Genomic DNA, 22,534 nt, shown 5'->3' with positions numbered 1-22,534 from the left:
TTTCATCAAATCCTTGCCAGCTTTTATATGAATTGCTTAGTCATATGTATTAAAATGATACCAAAGAGAAGAACAATCACAGTGGAAAAACTTCAGGACACTCTGTCGAGGAGGAATTGTTTAACTCTGGTCAGCTATGAACCTGGGCATTGTTCTCACAATCTCTCAGATAGTCTCTTAGCCCCCAAATTGCAAATCAGGAAACAAACCAAGAAGTGGACTGTGAGCAGTCCACCTGTAAAAGAGGGAAAGGGTGCTATGAAGCATCTAAACACAATTTGTCTTCATTTAAGCCATGTTGCTGGCTGAACTGCACTTCCCCAAAATATATATGCTAAAGTCCTAACTCATAGTACTTAATAGTGTGACTATGTCTGAAGACAGTCTTTAAGGAGGTAATTAAGTTTAAATGAGGTAATGTGATGGGCTCTAATCCAACATGACTGGTGTCTTTATAAGAAGAAAAGAATAGGACACAGACACACACAGACCAAGAACAACCCTGTGAGCACACAGCAAGAAGGTGGCCATCTGCAAGCCAGAGAGAGGCCCCAGAAGAAATCAATCCGCCAATGTCTTGATCTTGGACCTCCAGCTTCCAAAACTATGAGTAAATAAATTTCTGTTCTTTAGAAAGCCCTAGAAAATTAATACAAGCTCTAATTCATCAACTGTATATTGACAAACAAGTCTTACACATGTTTTTTAAAGTGAAGGATGCTCTGTTACTATATAGAATTTTAAACCTTGGCTCAAATGAAATCTGTAATATTTCTGTTGCTCCTTTTTCTTTTTTTCTTTTTGCATGGTTGACTAACCCATGTTTTCTCTCCATATAAGGTTGGCTGAACACAAATTGATGACACAGAGTTTTCAATGAATTCAGTCACTGCAGTCTTGCCAAACCTGCAGCTGATACAGCCATTTGAAAATGCACATTCATCGTGGTCTTCTGCCAGGAGGCCTTTGTTAATGATCACTGAAATGCACATGAATGGTGTCACAGAAATAAGGTAAACACACATCAAACACCAGTTTCTTTAAAGGAATCCAGACAGAAATTTTTGTGTGGGCCTTAGCTTAGACAGTAAATCCACCTCAGGCACAGAGATCTGAAAAATACAGGTAGCCTAATTCTCCTGCATCATAGGTCAATTTCAGACATACATGGGGAGATGAAGTCTCTCCCCTCTAGAGAAAGTCTGGCTGTTCTCTGCAGGGCTCCTGTGATCTGCAGCCCCGATGTGAGGCTACACCTACCTGCCTTCATGGCAGCTACTAAACAGTGCCTGGAAGAATGTCTCCTCTCTTACATAATAAAAATAACTTTTCACAGGCAGAAGAGATTTAGGTGAAGAGTCAAATTACATAAAAAAAAAAAGAGTTAAATGTATTTGAAAAGTCTGATTGCTCAATTATCCCTATAAAAGTGGTAAATTTGTGCTTTGTAAGCTTTATATTTTATGACATTATTAGAAAATAAAATTCAAAATAATAATTTGATTTAACATGTATTACTCAAAAATAAAGAAATAATTATGTACTAGAAGGCTAATTACTAATGGCAGATATCAATCATTTTTGGTTTTACAGACTGTTGATCATTAAAATGGCTAATCAATTGATAATAATGTGACATAGCTACCAGTAGGCAGAATGAGAGAAATGTGAGGCTTAGAAGTTTACTTGGCATGTGGGTTACATGCAAAACCTATTTTAAGTAACTCTTTAATGGGCAATTACCTTAACATGTAATTTCTATTATATTTTAGTTAGCTGTCTTACTGTTATCTCCTTATTTCAGTGCCAGCATATAAAGTTAACAAACAAAAGGAAATAGCCTCATGAAGAAGAAGAGAATTTTGGAATAATATCGATTTGTTTTTCTTTAAACTTGGTGCTGTGATTAAAAATGCAAAATGGACATGGCAACATGCATTCTCTTTTTCCGCTTTATTTTCTTCTTGCTTTTCCTTTTCGTGGGGTGCAGGAGGAGGAGGCATAGGCTGTCAGAGTGACTGTGAAAGACACCTCAAAAACCTGCATGGGAATTGAATGAAGAAAGGAGTGAGCAATGTTCCAGCAACACCGGAGGCTGTGGCTTATGAGGGTAGCTGCAGAGGTCAGTCCGACACACCGCCTCTCGTGTCACAGGCTGAGCAGACATGTACAAATCTGCTTGGTGGCCTTGCCCTGAGGCTCAGGGACCTGTGGGTCCTGAGAACAAGGTGACAGGTAAATGAACAGCAGAGACATGGCCCTAAAGGAGCAGGGTCAGCTCTTCTCCCAGCTGGAAAAATGACTGCTGCTCTCCTGGGAAGAGGAGGAGGAATGTTCAGAGAAACAGAGATGTTACTTTTAGAGAAACACCGCACTGGGATGTGAGGCTGGGAGCAAGGGACACCCCTAATGATTTTTCACTTAAGGTTCATTTAAGAAAGATTGATTGGACATCTACTTTGTAACGGAACCTGTAGCAGGGGTTACAAACACAGTGGTGACATGGAGGCATGGTCAGTATGGGTTGGATGATCTACTGGGAAAGACAGAGGTTGCTCCAGTCCTCGTGGAGAAGAACAGAGGTGTTGAAGGTGTTTGGCTGTGGCCAGCTGAGTCTGGACATCAGGGAGGGCTTCTCAGACGCATCTCTGAGAAGGGGAAGACTGACTAAGAGATGTCTAGGTAAAGACAGTAAAAGTGCAGAGAGACAGGGAGCAAAGACCCCTTGGGACCAAAATGTACTGCTTTATAGAAGCTGCAGGAGGCCTGGTTGGCTTTCTTTCCTCAGTTTCAGAGAATTTCTGGCTGAAAGCTTTTAAAATTTCAACTTCTTTTCACTCTATCTCTTAGACTTCGCTTTGACCTCTCATGCCCCAGTAGAACTAGCAATGGTGAGGAGTTTATAGTGTCACATCCCTTCTTCTCATCCTTTATCATGAGAAAACATCATCACACCCTGTGAAAATAAAAGGAGCCCCCAATCATTAAGCCTCGAATATCCAACGTGTGATACAATCAGGAAAAGCTGTGCAAATTGGTGCTTGACTAACTCCATTAAACAGTAACCTTTTAGTTATACATTTACAACACCTAGAAACAATGTGTTTCTTTCCTTTGGTCATTAAATTCAGTTGAATCCCTTTTCCTTTTAGCATTACAGATTAGAAAGCATTCTTTTGTCTCTGTAAGATTTCATTCTTTATAAGTGGAACCTTGGTCTATATGTTATTTAAATATTCTCATTTTTCTTTAGATATACCTAACTTAAATGAGCATCTATGATTTGTCAGGCATCAGAATGACAAATCATCACATGTAAAGCTTATTAAAAAGAGAATATATAAATAACGGTCTTATATAGAAAGGTCTTTGTTTATTTAAAAATATATGGTGGGGCCCTGGCCAGTGTGGCTCAGTCGGTTGGTCATCATCTTGTGTACCGAGAGGTCACCAATTTGATTCCCAATCAGGGTACATGCCTGGGTTTTAGACTGGATACCTGGCAGGGGGTGTGCAGGAGGCAGCCATTTGATGTTCCTCTCACACCGGTGTTTTCTTTCTCTCTCTCTCCTTTCTTCCCTCTCTAAAAATCAATAAAAAATATTTTAAAATAAATAAATATGTGTATATATATACATATGTGTATATATATAAATATGTGTATATATATATACATATATATAGTGGAAGGCGGTGATGGTTGCACAGAAATGGGAATGTGCTGAATGCTTCTGAGCTGTAATATATATATATATATTGTCCCATACACCAAAAGGATGCAGGTTTGATCACTGATCGGGGTGCATACAGGAGGCAACCAAATGATGTTTCTCTTTCACATCAGTATTTTTCTTTCTGTCTCCTTTCCTCTCTCTCTAAAAAATAGAATCCATAAAAACGTATCCTCAGGGGAGGATTAAAAAAAAAGACTGACAATTCTTATAGTCACCTTCTAGATATGGAGAGAAAAGTTGGGGGAAACTATTGTAACTGCACTAAATCAGCCACTTCATGATTTACTTTGTAAAACATGATTACGAATAGCCTACATTGTATCAAAAAACCATTACAGAGGAGATATATGGGAACTCTCTGTACCTTCCATTCAATTTTTCTATAAATTTAAAATATCTCTACAAAATAAAAGTCTATTAATTTTTAAAAATCAGAAATCTATTTTCACATATTCTAGTAGTTGTCGGTTAATCTAATAAAGCTTAAACCACCCCAGTTGGCTAACGTGATTTTAAGGCTTTACAAAATTTCTCAGGATGTCTTGGTTTGGACAGCTGTGGCTCCCAGCCAATGATCTGCAGGTTTTAATTTGCTCTCACAGCTTTTCCTGACCTAATTTCCCTACCTTTCGGTGCATAAAGGGCAGGCTAGAGCGAGTCCGCATTCTCCAAGTTCCGCGCAGATTGCAAAGGATCGCGGGTCTGAGGAAATGCATTGGCACAAACAGGAGGCCATCCAGGCACTAAACAGTTTCTACCTTTATCACAACTTTGGCAGCTCTGTCACCTCATCAAGACTAATGCTTACAGAATTAGACTCTCTGCCTCTCTCCCCCTTCGTTCCCCCAAACACGAAGTGATAGCCGATTACATTCTTTTATTTTCTAACAATCCAGAAAATTATAAAACCAAATTTAATGTTTTCCATGATTCAGGCTTAAAAGGAGAACTCCAAAGGGTGTTTTCTCTACAATATTTTCACTGCATTATTCATAATGAACAATGTGGATATACATTGCTATGTTTCTCAGAATTCTCACATCACTAGTATGGAATAATGATTAGGAAACATTTATAAAATGTACAGATATAAGGTATAAGGTATAAATATCAGATTTTAGTTACTTTCCCTAAGTATAATAGTTATTCTTCTGATAACTAACACCTCTCAAAATGATATTTAGAGTTAATTCAATTTTTGTCTCTTTTGTATAATATTACTTGAAAATGCTATCTTGCTATTCAAATATTTAAAACCATGTTACAAAGTAATGTAACTGCCTTAGTAGAGATTAATAATCATGACATAATTTATACATGTGAAGATAACAAATAAGACCAAAATTGTTTAAGCATCTGAATTCAACTCAGTGATCCCAAATATATAAACAAAAGAGTGACATGATGTAAATAAATAATATATATTATACCTGAATAAATGACTCACTAACTGAATGAATGAATAAATTATCTGCTGTTCAATTGGCAGAGAATTAAAAACAAAAGAAAACTATAATCTCCAGGCTGCTGAGGGGTTTGGTTGTAAGACACACATTTTCACTTACTGTTAGTGAGTATACAAATTGAACAACACAGGGTGGCAAAAGTAGGTTAATAATAATAATAATAAATATTACAATAAATAATAATACAAGAATAAACTCTGGGTTCTGTGTACTCACAACTGTAAACCTACTTCTGCCCACACCTGTATTTTGGGGTTGGGGGAAGTAAGTAAAGCTCATATTTGAAAAATGGTTAAGCTCTTTAACCCAACAGTCCCATCTCTTGGAACCTACTAAAAAATGATCAGCACCACAGCCACAAAAGCATTAAAATGTTCATAGCAGTATTATTTTATAAAAATGGAAACACTTTAAAAGTCCAGCAATGGGAGCAGGTTAAATAAGTTATCATGTACCCAGATGATGACATATTATTCTGCCATTAAAATCATTACAGGCCTGGCAGTGGGGTTCAGTTGGTTGGTCCCATGCACCAAGAGGTCGCCGGTTAAATTTCTGGACAGGGCACATGCCTGGGTTATGGGCTTAATCCCCAGTAGGGGGCATGCTCTCACATCGATGTTTCTCTCTCTCTCCCTCTCCCTTCCTCTCTAAAACTCAATAAAAAAAATTTTTTTTTAAATCATTATAGGAATTTAGATGCTGAAGAAATTGGTACTGTCTGGTCCTCCTATAGTAACCAACTAGAAACCTTGACAAAGTATATAATGATTGGTTCTAAAATATTGGACAACAGGCAGACAAGACAGTGATTCCTGGGAGAAGAGCTTTCTGCTTGGAGGCACTTTTTAGACAGTGGTTTATCAATGTCTTATAAAGTTAAATACACACATATCCTTTGGCCAGGCAACTCTATCTCTGGAGAAATAAAAACATGTGACCGAAAAAGACTTTATGAGAATGTTCATGACACCTTTATTTTTATTTACTTATTTATTTACTCACTTATTTTAGGGAGAGGGGAAAGGCGAGAAAGAGAGGGAAATGTCCATTTGTTGTTCCAATTATTTATGCATTCATTGGTTGATTCTTCCTCTAACCAACTGAGCTACCTGGCCAGGGTAGCTTTATTTATAAAAGGCAAAAAATACAGTAGCAACTAGTGGATAAATAAGTTCTGAAGATCTAATGCACAATACACTCAACAATACTGTATTAGAAACTTCAAAGATGCTAAGAGACTAGACCTTAATTATTCTCAATACAAAAAAAAAAAGAGATAATTATGTGACATTGATATCATTATAATAACCTGGTTATTATTTAACAGGAAAGGAGCAAGAGGAGACAAACTAATTTAACACAAGTCTATTCCCCGTAGATCAGTGGGGAAATAGCCTGGACAAAGAAAGTTTAGAGGCAGGCCCAGTGAGGGCTGTGTGACGTGAGGTGCCTACCTGTCCATCACACCTGGGAGAGAGTCAGCGGCCAGAATAGGTGTGGACACTGCAAGCAGGTGGAACGTGAATATTCAACCTCTTAGACAAAGGAGCTCTCTCTCTCTCTTGCTGCTGCACAGGACTGTTTGTGGGGCTCCCACACCCTGCATGTCCCCACGTAGCCCACAGTCATGTGGGTCCCACATAATGGGCTAATGGACTGAATCTAGCCTGACGCCTGATCCTGATCTGCATCATGGACTGGGCACTCTGGACTTCGGCTTTACTTCTAGCCTGGCTTAATCCTCAACTGCCTCTCTTTCAGGACTGGACTGAGAGACATGGGACTTCACAACCCCAAAAACGTAATTCCACACCAATATAAACCACCCATTCATTCGCCCATGGGGGCTTCTGAATATGTTCATTCTGACGGCATCCCAAGAACTTCCTGCCCATGAACATCGGAATGATCTGGCCCCCTTTCCTCCAGCAACAACAACAGAGGTGCTAGCTAGTGCTGCCGTAGTAATCAGACAATGTAATTCATAAGTGCATCAAACCAACAAGTTGTACATTATAAACTTACACAATGTTACGTGGCAATTACACCTCAATAAAAAATAATAATAAAATAGGCACTGAAAAAAGAACTGAAATAACCCAAACAATCTAACAAGGGTGTGGATAAACAAATTTTGATATATTTATGAAGTGAAATAAAAGAACAAACCACCAATAAAATGAATCTCACAGACATATGCTAAGATAAATAAGACACACACAAAAAGACAAATCATTTTATTCCATTTATATGATATTAAATAAATGGCAAGGTTAATCTAAAGTGGAAAAAAAATCAGAACAGTGGGTAATCTTGCAAAGGGGAACATTCTAGAGTGATGGAAATGTTTTTTATCTTGACAAGTGTGTGGTTTATACCTGTCTGTATTTGTCAAAACTCATTGAACTATATCCTTAAGATGTGTGTATTTCACTGTATAAACTATGTATCCCAATCAAAAGGAAAAATTAAAGAAACAGGATTGGATGAACTATTTTAGCTCCACAAACATGCCTTTCCTGTACATCCTTCCTCGTGCTCTGCTCCCTTCCTTAAAAAATAAAAATAAACCAAGATATATAAGGAATAGATGCATACTTTCTCTGTCCTAAGGGCTTTCCCTAGATGTCACCACTGTCTTATTCAGCAAGGAATCCTTAGACCCCAAAACCCAACAATCAGAGATGGTGAGTTAGTAATGTATACAGTGTTCTCTGATGTGATGGAATGTAACAATAGGTCATTCCTGATGATTAGAATTGCAAGCACTTTTTAAAAACCCTTTTTCCATATATTGTTCTGTATTTTTAAAAATTCTACTTTGATATCAGAACAAAGAAATTTTCTGTATAAAAAAGAAGGTGAACTGAAGACATTAAAAACACAGAACTTTTGAGGTATAGCTGAGGTATTCATGAGCTACTTTGTTTTTTTATTTGTTGCAGCTTTCTTTTTAAACATGAAGATGTTACAATTTGAGTAGATTTACTAAGTAAAAAGATAGGGAAAAAAAGCAAATGCTGGAATGGATTCCAAAAGCACTGCAAATATCAAAGAAATATTTCTTCGGAAATTAAAGCTTATCTTCTCTTTTAGCTTCAATATAACAGGAAGACATAATGATTTCAGAACGGACCTCCCCTTCTTTCCACAAATACACAAAAAGCTTTATTTTGAAGCCAAAACAGTTGGGGATCTGAAAGTATATTTTGACAGAGTCTTAAAAACTATTTTCCCTAATTCCCCAGAATTCTTTCCAAGGCCCAGGCTAAGAAGAACTGTTGAGTAAGATATACTGTAATAGTATGGCCATTCAAAACAGAAAGAGAAAAAATAGGGGAGAGGGTTTGGGAACTAAACTGTGTTAAATGGAAAAATGGTTTGGCAAACCACCATTGATAATACACAAATGATAAGGTTTAAAAATAAATCTTGTCAAGAAATGAAACTGCATATAGTTCTTAAAGCCTGGTCTCAGTTATTTTAATTTATTCGGCTCATTTGTCATTAACACTGAACAACTTAAAGTACAATATTTGTATCTCCATCTATAATCCCTGTTTGATCCTATAACTCTTTATGTCACTCTAATGTGTGGCATCTAAAAGATGAGCTGTGGCCCTGGACAGTTGCTCAGTGGTTAGTGTCGGCCCGTGGACGAGAGAGTCCTGGGTTCGGTTCCCGTTAAGGGCACGTACTTCGGTTGCAGTTTGTCCCCGGCCCCAATTGGGGTCATGTGGGTGGCAGCTAGTTGGTGTGTCTCTCTCACATCGATGTTTCTCTCTCTCTCTCTTCCGCCCCCTCTTCCTCCTGCTCTATCTGAAGATAAATGCAAAAATATCCTCGGGTGAGGATAAAAAGGAAAAAAAAAAAAAAAAAGATGAGCTAGTTAGGTATGAAATAAATGTTGTTTAAGTCATAAAGGTTTGTAGGGATTTCTAACACATAAATAAACAACCAAAAGAGAAGCTGTGCATGAGAAAATAAAATGAGGTAAAAATGTGAAAACAAAAAAAAATACATATCTATGAGAATAGCAGCTTCACAGAGAACAGGACAAAAAAGATAAAATTGTCTGAGCGACAAGAATTTAGCATTGCTTACTTCCAAATCGTAATGAAGGGCTTAAGATTTCTTCCAATCTATTCATTGTGTCAAACAACTTCAAGAAACAATTAATATTTTCTATTGGTTGAGACCAGTATAAAATAATAGAAAACTGAGAGTCGTTTTGAATAAATACAAGTACACAGGAAGAGTAATTTCTTCCAGTTTCCAGGAAGGGTCTGTCTGACCTCTTTCAAGAAACAGCCAAGACTCGTTTGTAATGAGAAGCTCCAATTTACATGCAATTCTTGTTCTTAAAAGCTTTCAAGGTTTTCAAGCTTAAGAATGTGAGATTTGCCTGTTCTTTTCTTATTTACCCTGTCAGTCAGTATACTTGGCAACACTGTCTATTTGGACATTTCAATAATAAACCTCAATCTAGTTCTGGTCAATTATTCAAAAAATTTTTGGAAAAACAATGGACTTTCAAATTAATGAGGTTTTATAAAACCCAGCAAACAGCAGCTCTTGCCTGAGGGTTTGCATGAAACAAAGGCCCTTCTGTGATTATGTTCCCACAACAAAGTGTTACTTCCTAATTAAACCTACAAAGAAAACAAAGCAGTTCTTCAAAAGGCAGCTTTATTTTCAATGTCATAAGAAATAATTTCCTTTTTCACAAAATATATTTAGTCTTTTAGAGGAACATTACAAATTTTTACTCACAAATCTGACCACTCCCAGTAAAAATTTCACCCAGGTTTAAACATTTTTTAAAGAAGAATGTAAAACACTGATTTATTTTCTTGGTTTTTTTTTTTTTTTTGGTCAAAATCACGTTAGGTAGCACCCAGGTCTATCAATCACAGCAAATGCATGAAAGAGTGTTAAATGCCTGCCTCAATCAAGGGGGGAAAGACCTTTTAAGCCACAATGCAACACGGGCACAGAGAATAAGGGGAAGGGCTTATGGAAGAATCTGAATACTCCCAAACCAGGAGGAAATTGTAAGAGCTCCTGCCAGTCTTCCTATAAAAGCATAATGCAAGCAAAAACATTGATAGGAGACCAGGAATAAATGAGATGAGACAGTCACAGGGTGTAGAAGGAACCAGAAGTCCTGGTTTTTATCCCAGCGCGGCACATGGAGCCACGTGACTCTGGGAAGCCAGTGAACAGCTTTGTGCTGCAACTTTCTTATCTCCAAAGAGGAGACCATCCATATTCCACAACTGTCGGGGAAAGCAGATGAAACAAATGGATGTGGGGAAAAATGCTATGTATCGTCTATAACCTATACTTATGTATGTATATGCATAGATTCCTACATACATGGTCAACTTATGATGGGATTTTATCATGATAAACCACTGTAAGCTGAAAATGCCATTAAATGGAAATGAATCTAATACACCTAACCTACCAAACATCATAGTTTAGCCAGCATACATTAAACATGCTTAGAACAATTACATTAGCCCACAGTTGGGTAAAATCATGTAACAAAGTCTACTTTATAATTAAGTGTTGAGTATCTTGTGTGATTTATTATGAGTTATCTTTCACATTATTGTACAGTTGAAATATTATAAGTCTAATGATCTTAAGTGTGGGACCACCTGTATAGATGAATTGTGCATGAATATACAATATACAGATTGTGTATTCATATACATATATAGATTCTATGTGCTATATATAGGTTATATACAATATATACTTCTATTATATATTACCAAATTTTATATTATTCCAAATCCTCTAATACTAAATTGTATATACTACATATAATCTATATTCTATATCTAGTGGATGAGAAGGGACCACATGCTCACCTGACAAGCTCAGGGAAGGCCTGCCTGACAGCCTTGCAAACTCAAAGACCTAAAGTAACCACAAAGGATGGCTTGAAATTTAAACTTCTTTTTTAATCCTCATCTGAGGCATTTTTTCATTTTTTGTTCAGATAGAGTGGGGGGTAGGGGAGAGAGGGAGAGAGAGAAACATCAACATGAAAGGGACACATCGAGTGGCTGCCACCCACACGAGATCAACCAGGGCCGGGGACAAACTGCAACCAAGGCGCATGCCCTTAGCGGGAACTAAACCTGGGTCTCTCTGGACCACAGGTCGACGCTCTAACCACTGAGCCAAACCCGCCAGGGCTAAACTTCTTTAACTAAGAGCAGTTTGTGGCAGACAGTTATGTCCTAGGCGGGCATCTTCCCTAACAAAGGTCCATCTTTACCTTAACTGAGCCTGTCTATTGTCTTTTTGCATCTAAGATAACATAGTTTTGGAACGTCAGGGTAACTTTCTTTTTCCCCAGACCCCTCAGGGCACAACCTATGCAAGAGGGCAGAAACCACGTATCTCCTCATTGTTACTGAGTTCATTGTTGACTGTTAACTATCCTGTACCCACCTAAGTAACAGAAGGATGTGGCCATCATTTTAACTTTTATCCAGTCCCAGGTTTCCCAGTTTTGCTTTCTCCCACTTTCCTAATCTATCACCAGTGAATTTCATGTAACCCACTTTTGTCTTCTCTTTTGATTGTAACGTATAAATTAAGGTGCAAAACTGCCATTCTCTGGAGCATTATCTCAATCCACTGAGGTTTTGCTTCCCGGCATTTGTCAACAGTTTTATTCAAATAAACTTACAGAATTCTTTACAGGTTTGAACGTTACTTATGTTAACTCTATATATATATATATATATACACACACACACACACACACACACACAGATTGTATTTACATATTTGTATGCAGTGTGTATGTATAGATTCCTATACAATACAGGCAATAAATATTCATTTTAAAGGGATACTCAAAACTAACCACAAACTTGTGATATAAACCTTAAAACTGATATGTATTCACTGCATTACCTCACTGACATCAATCTTTTTTACACTGTCAAGTTATAAACCACAGCAAAAAAAAAAAATCAAAATCGAAATTCTTATGGAAATGATGGGTAAGCCATATAGAAAACTAGTGATGCAACTTTAATTATATTGGGCAATGCTCATGCTATAAAACATCAGAACACAAGCATGACTTAAGTCATAAGTCAGCTGAAGGGATGATAACGCCCAATGACACAAAGCTCAGGCTCTTTTTTTTTTTTCTTTATTGATTTTAGAGAGAGAAGGAGGGAGAAGGAAAGAGATAGAAACATCGATGAGAGAGAACATCAACTGGCCGCCTCCTGCATGCCCCTCCCTGGGAATCGGGCCAACAACCTGGGCATGTGCCCTGACCAGAAATTGAACCAGAGATCTCTTGGTGCATGGGTCAACACTCAACCACTGAGCCACACCAGCCAGACAGAGCTCAGGCCCTTGAACCACAGTAAGTCCTTACCCTTGAGCAAATTCCCTAACTCTTGGTTTCAATTTTGTCATTTATCAAAAGGAGATAATAACAGAACCAAATTCATAGGGTAAGTATGATGATTCAATAACATAACACTGGTCAAGGGCTGAGCACAGGGTCTGGCCACATTCAGTATGCAATACATGATACTGCGGCATTAGTGAACACAGAAAAGATGCAAAGTCGAAAAGTAATATGCTGATATTACTAGTGACTGCTTCAGAGTGAAGAGACTACATTTTTCTGCCTCCTTACACTTACATGTACCTTCTACATATTTTTTGACAATGAGCCCATTTTACTTTTCTATCAAGAAAAAGAAATGAGCCCTGGCCAGTTTGGCTCAGCGGTTAGAGCGTCAGCCTGCGGTCCGGAGAGACCCGGGTTCGGTTCCCGCTAAGGGCACGTACCTCGGTTGCAGTTTGTCCCCGGCCCTGGTTGGTCGTGCGGGTGGCAGCCACTCGATGTGTCCCTTCACGTCGATGTTTCTCTCTCTCTCTCCCTTCCTCTCTCTCCCTCCCACTCTATCTGTACAAAAAATGGAAAAATATCCTCGGGTGAGGATAAAAAAAAAAAAAAAAAAAAAAAAAAAAGAAAAAGAAATGGAATTGACTTATGAATTTATTTTCTCAAAATCTACTTAATTGCACTTCTGAGCTAATTCTATTAGCTAACTTCAATTAGATTATTTCAAGGTCTTGGTTAGAGTTTCCCTTGGTGATAGCTGAAGATCTTTGGGACTACAAAGTCATTTGTGGATTACAAATATGACAGAAAGAAAGGAAATATTTGTTTAGCATGAAGAATCTGTCAGGTGCTCTACTAATATCTACCCTTCATTCTTTTTCTTTGGAATTTGTGTTTTTTTTTTCTTTTCTTTTTCTTTCTTTTTTTTTAGAGAGAAGAAGGGGTAAAGGAGATGGAGAAAGAGAGAAACATCAATGTTTCTGAGAGAGAACATCGACTGGCCACCTCCTGCATGCCCCCTACCCAGGCATGTGCCCTGATCTGGAATCAAACTAAGACGATGCCCAACCAACAGAGCCACACCTGCCACGAACACCCTTCATTCTTAATGCTATGGCATTCTACTTTGTAACTCAGGAAAGCATATCATCCAGCTATACTGTATACATCTTCCTCACACCACATGACCCAAAGTAGTAATAAATATATACATACATAAATAGAACTGCTAACATTTTTCCTCCACCATCTTCCTTTTTAAAGTCACAGTACCAAGGTTTCACCTTATGGCAGTCTCTAAATTGAGATCCAAGGACACCTAGTCTGTTGATGTATCAGAAGGCAGTCCATGATTTATTTCACCATAAGAATTCTAATTTTTTTATTTTCATTCCAAATTTTATCTAAAAACTTTCATTAAGTTTTATCTAAAAACTTAATATAAGCATATCAAAGATCTGTGTGTGTGTGTGTTTATGAAATGAGAGTCCTTTATAACAAAATTCTGCTCCAAAATTTTAAAGCTACGTCTCTGTGTTTGTCATTGCACAGGTAGACCAGATCACCTACTAAGAAGATAGTATTTGTGTGAGTTGCAAAGCAACTGCACATCTACCTTTTTATGTTGTTTTGTGAGGCTTTGAATGCAGGCACTAGCAGGAGGCTGACAAGCTAGAGGAGGGAGGCAGGGGAGCTGGAGGTGGCAGGCAGGGGGGCTGGAGGAGGTATTGCTCCTCTCTGTGTACCTGCTGCTCCGGTGGGAGCCCTGCACCCTGGCTACACCCTTTAACTGCAGTCTCCAGCCTGCCAGCACTCCTCATAGGAGCCTCCTCACCACTCTCACAGGTGGATATTGTCTTCCAAGCCTCTAGGTGCACATATCCCCGGTCTCCTCCCTTAGTCCCTCCTCAGCCCTGGCTACCTCAGTTCCCTTGGTTCCCTTCTCCTCTTCTCCAACAGTGTTTAACCAGTTCCTCATACTAGGCATGTCCCTTTAAGTACCTGGTGTGGTTTTTGATTTCCTGATTGAATCCTGGCTGATATATAACAGGATATATTTCACAGTATATCAACTTTTTAAAATTGTGGTAAAATATAGATAACACAAAATGACTGTTCTAGCCATTTTTAAGTGCACGGCTCAGTGGAATTAAGTAATTTACATTTTGTGCAACTATAACCACCATCTACTCCAGAACTTTTCATCTCCAAACTGATACTCTGCACCCATGAAACAGTAACTCCGCATTCTTTCTCCCCAGCCTCTGGCAACCACCATTCCGACTTCAGCCCCTATGGATGACTTTTAGGCACTTCGTTAAGTGGAGTCATACAGTATTTGTCATTGGGTCTGGCTTATTTCAGTTAGCATGTTTTCAATGACTGCCAATGTGTTGCATGTATTAGAATTTACTTCCTTGTTAAGGCAGAATAGTATTCCATTCTGTGCATATACCATATTTCATTTTTTATTGGACACTTGGGTTGCTTCCACCTTTAGCAATCGTGAATAGTGCTGCTATGAATATGGATGTACAAATATCGTTTTGAATCCCTGATTTCCATTTCTTTGAGGATGTACCTAGAAGTGGAAATACTGGATCACGTGGAAACTCTGTGTTTACCTTGTGAGGAATCCCCACGGCACTGCTTCATTGAACATTCCCACCAGCAGGGCACAAGGGTCGCACCTTCTCCACCTCTTCCCCATCACTTACTTTCTGTTTTTACATTTTTTATAGTTGCCATATTGATGTGTGTGATGTGGTATCTCACTGTGGTTTTGGCTTTATCTTCCCTAATGATTAAAGATGTTGAGCATCTTATCATTTTCCCAGTGTACTAACTTTTTTGTTGTTGATAATTCTCACCTGAGGATATTTTTCTATTGATTTTTAGATAGAATGGAGGGGAGGGAGAAGGGGAGAGAAAGAGAGAGAAATATCAGTGTGAGAGACACATCAACTGGTTGCCTCTGGCATGACCCTGACTGAGGCTGGAGATCAAACCTGCCACCCAGGCATGTGCCCTTAACCAGGAATTGAGCTCAAGACCCTTCGGTCCGAGGACCAGTGCCCTAACTGGTGAGCAAAACTGGCCAGGGTCAGTGTATTAATGTTTAAAGCAGTGTGTCTCAAATGGAAAAACCTTGGGGTCTTCTATTGAGAAAGTTTATCATGAGATATACCTAGTAATATAATTACTAGGGCCTAAAATAATGTTGACAATTATATAATTCAAGAACCATCAAATGTGCATGCTCTCTCTCTCTCTAGAATAATTTCTTTAAAATTTTAAGTTGCTACAAAAGGTCCCTGACTCACTTTAGTGGTGTTGTTATACGAAAGGAAAAGCTCTTAAGTCACCTGATAGTGAACAGTTTATTGCTGGAGACCACCCACACGTATGTTAGTTTTACATTTGTTAAAGTACCTCTTCAGCTTTATTTTTCTTAAAACAAAAATACCACACTCACCCTGGTGGGTTTGACTCAGTGGTTAGAGCATTGGCCTGTGAACCAGAGAGTCCTGGGTTCAGTTCCTGCTAAGGACACGTACCTCAGTTGCAGTTTGTTTCCGGCCCCGTTGGGGTTGCGTGGGTGGCAGCCACTGAATGCGTCTCTCTCACGTCAATGTTTCTCTCTCTCTCTTCCTCCCTCTTTCCCTCCCGCTCTATCTGAAGATAAATGCAAAAAAAAATGTCCTCGGGTAAGAATTAAAAAAATAACAATAAAATTTTTTTTAAAAATCATTAAGAAAAAAAAAATACCACACTCATTCAATCACCATAGATTTTCTTTTATAAAAATAAGATATTACTAAATATCTAACAGTGTTAAGTCTAAAATGTTTTGAGTCAATGTAAGAAATGAATAGCAGGCACTATTTTGAAGAAGTAAAGAAATAAATCTAATCAGCCCTCTTTTAATATGTTACTAAAGCAAATACTCTGGCCTGGCCAGAGTGGCTCAGTGGCTGAGCATCAACCCATGCACCAAGAGGTCGCCGGTTTGATTCCCAGTCAGGGCACCTGTCCAGGTTGTGGGCCCGACCCCCAGTGGGGGGCATGCAGGAGGCAGCCGATCAATGTTCTCTCTCATCGATGTTTCTATCTCTCTCTCCCTCTCCCTTCCTCTCTCTAAAACCAATAAAGAAAAATAAAATAAAGCAAACACTCTGTAGTTAAATCTTATTGCAAACCACACAACAATTATGGACTTTCTGATAATATCATTTTTTATCTTTTCTTCAGTTTACCTTTCGGGTAGCCAAATATTATACACAGAGGCTAATAAATGCCATAATTTCAACAGCATAATCAACTAGAGAATCAAGAATGAGATCAGTGTCTTCAACATTTGCAACACAGATTGAAAGTGACTAATTTGGTCATAACACCTCAGGATCTGACATGTTATTAAGGTACATGAACACATTTACAACATAAAGTTGTTATGACACCTAATTATATTAACGACTGTCTATAATTTTACTTTGGAAATGTGAACTTTAATTTTACACTTATGGGAGTGAAATAAAGAAGTCAAAAGACTTGTTTGTTGATTGTCATCTTTTAATTAGGCTGTAAACAAAAAACAGGAGGGAAATTGGGTGAAAAAAAGCATTAATTGACACTGCAATTATTCACTTAGTGTCTCAACTCTGCCAGAGCCTGGGCATGCAGGAGTGAGAAGACACCCTCAATGAAGGTTAACAGGAAAAGGAAAGGGGGGGGGGAGGAAGAAGGGGAGGAAGAGAAAGAAGACAGCTGTGGTCTCTGCTTTTGCAGAGTGTATAATCTAGAAGTTAACCAGTACCTGGCTAATGGCTGGCTTGACAGAGAAACACAGATTTTGACAATAGAAAAGTCATCAGTAGGTATAGCGGTGCTCTAGATCTGAGTGTCAGGGAGACCTAGGAAACAAGGATGAGATGTAAGAGAAAAAGGAGATAACGTATAAGGGAGAGTTGGCTGTCAATACCTATATGGGATTCAAATGTAGCCTCATTACGAGAGGGACAAGCAGGCTTGGATGCATTAGAAGTAGTCATTTAACCAAAATCTCATCAAGTCTTTAGAGCTAAGTTTAGTTTATAGGAAATACAGGGTATAAGGAGCAAGAAAAACCATAATGAAACAAACTGACAACCCCAGAATGTGGGCTATTCTACAAAACAACTAGCCTAATCTGTTTTTTTTTTTTTAAAAGTCAGTATCATTAAAAAAATTTGGAGGACAATTCATATTAGAAGAAATTTATGAAACATAACAACTAAATGCAATGCATGTTTCTCATTGGATCCTGGTTTGGAACAAAAACAAACACACACCTATAAAAGACATTGGTGGATAAATGAGGAAAAATGGATGTTGATGTAGAAATAGTTATTAGGAAATTACTGTTAATTTTGTTACAGGTGTTAATGGCATGGTACTTATTCAGAATAAATGTCCTATTTTTGAAAGATACAAAAAATACTGTATTGGTACAATGTCACAATGACAGCATTTAATTTGAAAAGTGCTCAGCAAGACAAAACAAACATAAAATAATGTTTAAAAATCCCTGAACCTCAGGGTGGGGTATATGCATAACACAGTAATATGCTTTCTATGTAATAAAAAAAGATCCACAATAAAAATGCTCAATAAATAAGAATATCTGAGAAAGATTTGCTCAGATGTAAGCATAATCACTTTTTTTTAAAAATGAAAGCACAGAAGAGATTTTACATTGTCTAAAAGGTAAAGAAATTACTGATCACTAATTATTTTAAATAATCTTAATTTAGAAGCTTATCTAAAAACACTAGAAATTAACTAGCAATTTATAACTATAAGTACAGTTGACCCTTGAACAACATGGGTTTAATAACATTCCCGTACTGTTTTTGATCCATGGTTGGGAATCTGTAGATGCAGAGGGCTAACTGTGTGCACTGTCTGCACCATTTATATAAGGAAACTTGAGTAACCCTGAACGTTGGTTTCGGAAAGAGTCCTGGAACCCAGACCCTGGATACTGAGGGTAATTAAGTTTTTGTGAAGTCAAAATTTACATGCGAAGTTTCTACTGTACGGGAGTTGGTCCCCTAACCCTGCATTGTTCAAGGGTCCACTCACATGCCTCCTGCTTGCCCCCTACTCAAGCTGAAGGCTTGCTCACAGAAGTACTGGATAGTACTTATTCATGGTCCTCATAGACAGCATGGCAAGGGTGAGACATGGTCAAGTGGTTTAACACTATACCCTTTTATTTCCAAGCCTTATTTTCTACAGTAACTTGGCACAGTGATAATAGCAAGATAATAAAACTGAAAGGCAGAAAATGCATGGATTTTGCACCCCCACACCACCCCCAATGTATCTGTTGACGTCTAGCACACAGCCTGACATAGAATCCCGAAGGAATGAGGATGCCCTACTGACATAGCTTCTAACAACATCAAATCCCATTGAAAGAATTTCACGCATTTTCTTAAAGATTCCTGGGAATGAGAAATGTGTCAAGCAATGGTACCATGAACTACTTCTACATATCACTTAACTTCACCTGGTGGAAAAACAGAGAGCAGGATGTAAACGTGGTAGGAAACAAGGCAGACTTTCCCAAAGGTCATCAGAAGACGACAGCTCAGCCACCCACAGACATTCTTTAACGGTTCTTGCCTTACCTACCTGTCTTAAGTCCAGCGTGATTGTGACCCAGTGATATTCTCTCCCATTTTGAATACTGGGACTTTGCCACCAGTTATTGGTGCCATCGATTGCATTTGATATTGGATGGCGTTCTGTTAAAAGAAAATAGAAACATAATACCCTGTAGGTCCATCCATGTTGTCACAAATAGCAAGGTTTTATTCTTTTTATTCCATTATATATATGTACCACATCTTCTTTATCCATTTGTCTACTGACAGGCACTTAAGTTGCTTCCAAAGCTTAATTATTACAAATAATGCTGTAATGAACATGGGGGTGCATATGTCTTTTCGAATTAAGGGTTTCTTCAGGTAAATACACAGAAGTGGAATTTCTGGATATATATATAAGTAGTTCTGTTTTTAATTATTTTGAGGAACCTCCATACTGTTTTCCACAGTGGCTGAAACTAAAGTAATACTTAATATCAACTGTAATTAAAAAATAAAATTATAAAAAATTATAAAGAAAGAAAAGAAAATGCAATAAAAACATGCATCTCTCTCAGCTTTTGGTTTAAATTTTTTAACTTCTAAACTGTATGCTAGTGGAAATGAATAGCAATGAAGGTGAACACAGTTTTCATGGTTTCCTAATAAGTCTTCATAATTGTTTCAAAAAGTATAAATTCCCACGGGCACTTTCAAATAGAAGGAGCAACACTTGCCTCTGGGGTTGGCGCTGCTGCCATCACAGACCCGGCACTGCGGGTTCCGCACGGGCCGACCGGGCACGTGTTCCACCAGTTTACAGAACATCTCAGGCCCCTTCTCCCCGCAGGTGGCATTGGTGATGATGTGAGCATTGCTGGCAAGATTGAGAATGGCAGGAAACAGTCCTGAAAGTAAAAATTCTCCAAATCAGCTCAGCCACTTGAAATCAAAAGGATGGGATTACTTCATCTCACTTTGCAGGTGAATCAAAAAGAGACTGTAAATCTCTGTGCTGAGTGAAGAAGTCTTACACAAAAGCAGTTACACACTGGTTTCATTTATATGAAATTCTAGAACAAGACAAACTCATCTATGAGAAAAACACTCTGAATACAGTGGCAGGGGTGGGGACTGACTGTGAAAGGACACAAGGGAACTTTCTGGGGTAATAAAATCACAGAATGTGGTTGTGAAACATCATAGCATACATGAGATTTGGGTAGATCGGTGTGTTCTGCTAAATGTAAATTTTACCTCAAACAATTAAGAAGAGTCATAAAAAATGGTGTCAATGTTGAACTGCTTAAGAGTAAAGTGTATTTTGTCCTTCAACTCACTTTGAAATGCATTGAAAAATAAATTGGATTGATGTATAGATAGAGACAGGTACAGGGACAGACAGGTGATAAAGAACATAGAGTAAAATGCTCATTGTAGAATCTCAGTAGGAAGATTGATGTTCACTGTACAATTCTTTTCACTCTTCTGATGAAAACTTTTTCATAATAAAATGTTGGGAAAATGGATTTTAAGACAAGTTTCGAATGATCCAGTGCACGTATGTGCCAATGAAATTCAAATGCCAGTCCCTTAAAAAAAGGGGCTTCCATTTTCTTCCCACTTTGTTCCAGTTGCCTCTGCTAATACTCACAAGGTCTTTCCTCTCATTACCTAGAATATTCTCTCCCCTCTTTCTTTCTGGCCTATTTCTTTGGTGGATAAAACTTGAGAGCACAAAAATCCAGTTTTCAAAATTCTCTTCAATTCAGTATTAATCTTTGCCTTCATACAGTTCTTTTGTCTCCAGTGAATTTTCTCTTTAAGCAGCTGGTTCAAATTATTCAGAAAACAATTTTTGGATGACTGTGAGAAAATAACTCCATTAGGTTCTTTAGAGATTTGACTTTATCTTGGTACAAGGGGATAACAGCAGTGAGATTGGGTCACGATCCAGAAAGGAAAGAGCAGGTGCCGTTGAAGAGGCATTCTGTCTGAGGGCACTGTGAGCAGAGCATGGGGAGGAGGGGTCTTAGCTAAGTGAGGTTTTTCTAATTTACTAGAACTTGATCTTCAAAGATCACAGAAGATAATCTTTTCTTTATAAAGAATATAAAGTCAATTTCATTTCTAAAATATTTCTTTTCCAGTGAAATTTTAAAATGCACAATTTTAGCCCTGGCTGGTTTTGCTCAGCAGTTAGAGCATTGGCCCATGGACCAGAAAGTCCCGGGTTCGGTTTTCGCAAAGGGCACGTACCTCAGTTGCAGTTTGTCCCCGGTCCCAGTTGGGGTCATGTGGGTGGCAGCCAGTCAATGTGTCTCTCTCTCTCTTCCTCCCTCTCTCCCTCCAACTCTGTCTGAAGATAAATGCAAAAATGTCCTCGGGTGAGGATAAAAAAATAAAAAAATAAAATGAGCAATTTTAGTAATATAGAAGAAATTCATATCTTCAATTTTGATTCTTTTAGATACCACTTAATCTTTTCAATAATCTGTCTTATAAATATTTTAATAATTTAATTTATAAAATAAAAATGATTATTTTTGTAGGAGTTGCTACATTAGAAAACTTACCATGCATCTAGCTAAAAAATAACTTATAGAAAATCTTTCAAAGACTTTTCATATAAAACAGAGTTACCTATGAGTAGTTCTTTCATAGCAGAATGACCCCATTCAAGTCAATAGACCCTTAACTTCACAATAGAAAATACTAATTGAATACCTGTATATTAGAGCATTATTATTAATTTGGAAGCATAACTCAGACATATCATATACTATGTTTAATGTTACATATATTTTTTTCATTTTTAACTTAATTTTTTAATCATATTCCTTTAAAGGGATTTATGTTTTAATCAAAGAGGCTTTATGAGGAAACAGACGAATTTTTACATCTAATTATGCAGTTTTCCAAATTATTATTATTATTTTGATATTTTGTTCAAATAGAGTGGGAGAGAGAGAGAGAGAGAGAGAGAGAGGGAGAAACATCAACATGAAAGGGACACATCGAGTGGTTGCCACCCTCACGACCCAACCAGGGCCAGGGACAAACCGCAATGGAGGTATGTGCCCTTAGTGGGAACTGAACCCAGGTCTCTCTGGACCGCAGGCTGACGCTCTAACCGCTGAGCAAAACCGGCCAGGGCCAAATTATTAGTTTTTTAATCCTCACTTGAGGACATGCTTAGAGAGAGGAAGGGAGAAAGAGGAAGAGAGAAAAACACATCAATGTGAGAAACATTAATCCATTGCCTTCCATTTGGCTCTAACTAGGGATTGAACCTGCAGC

At 38.0% G+C, this 22,534-nt stretch overlaps 1 protein-coding gene across 1 annotated transcript in view; it reads right to left on the bottom strand.

The window, feature by feature from the left end:
* Nucleotides 1–21,817, bottom strand: part of LAMA1 (laminin subunit alpha 1) — a 144,286-nt gene extending 122,469 nt beyond the window's left edge. The window contains exons 1-3 of the mRNA XM_036245948.1: nt 21,811–21,817; nt 19,972–20,142; nt 19,281–19,393 (exon numbers count right to left, since the gene is read on the bottom strand). Coding sequence (XP_036101841.1) covers nt 19,281–19,393; nt 19,972–20,142; nt 21,811–21,817 — 291 coding nt within the window. The remainder of the gene's footprint in view (nt 1–19,280; nt 19,394–19,971; nt 20,143–21,810) is intronic.
* Between the last annotated feature and the right edge of the window lie 717 nt (nt 21,818–22,534).

This window comes from Molossus molossus, unplaced genomic scaffold, assembly GCF_014108415.1.
Source record: "Molossus molossus isolate mMolMol1 unplaced genomic scaffold, mMolMol1.p scaffold_m16_p_6, whole genome shotgun sequence".
NCBI lineage: Eukaryota > Metazoa > Chordata > Mammalia > Chiroptera > Molossidae > Molossus > Molossus molossus.
Note: the sequence above shows the minus strand (reverse complement) of the source record. Positions and strands in the feature narration are given on the sequence as shown.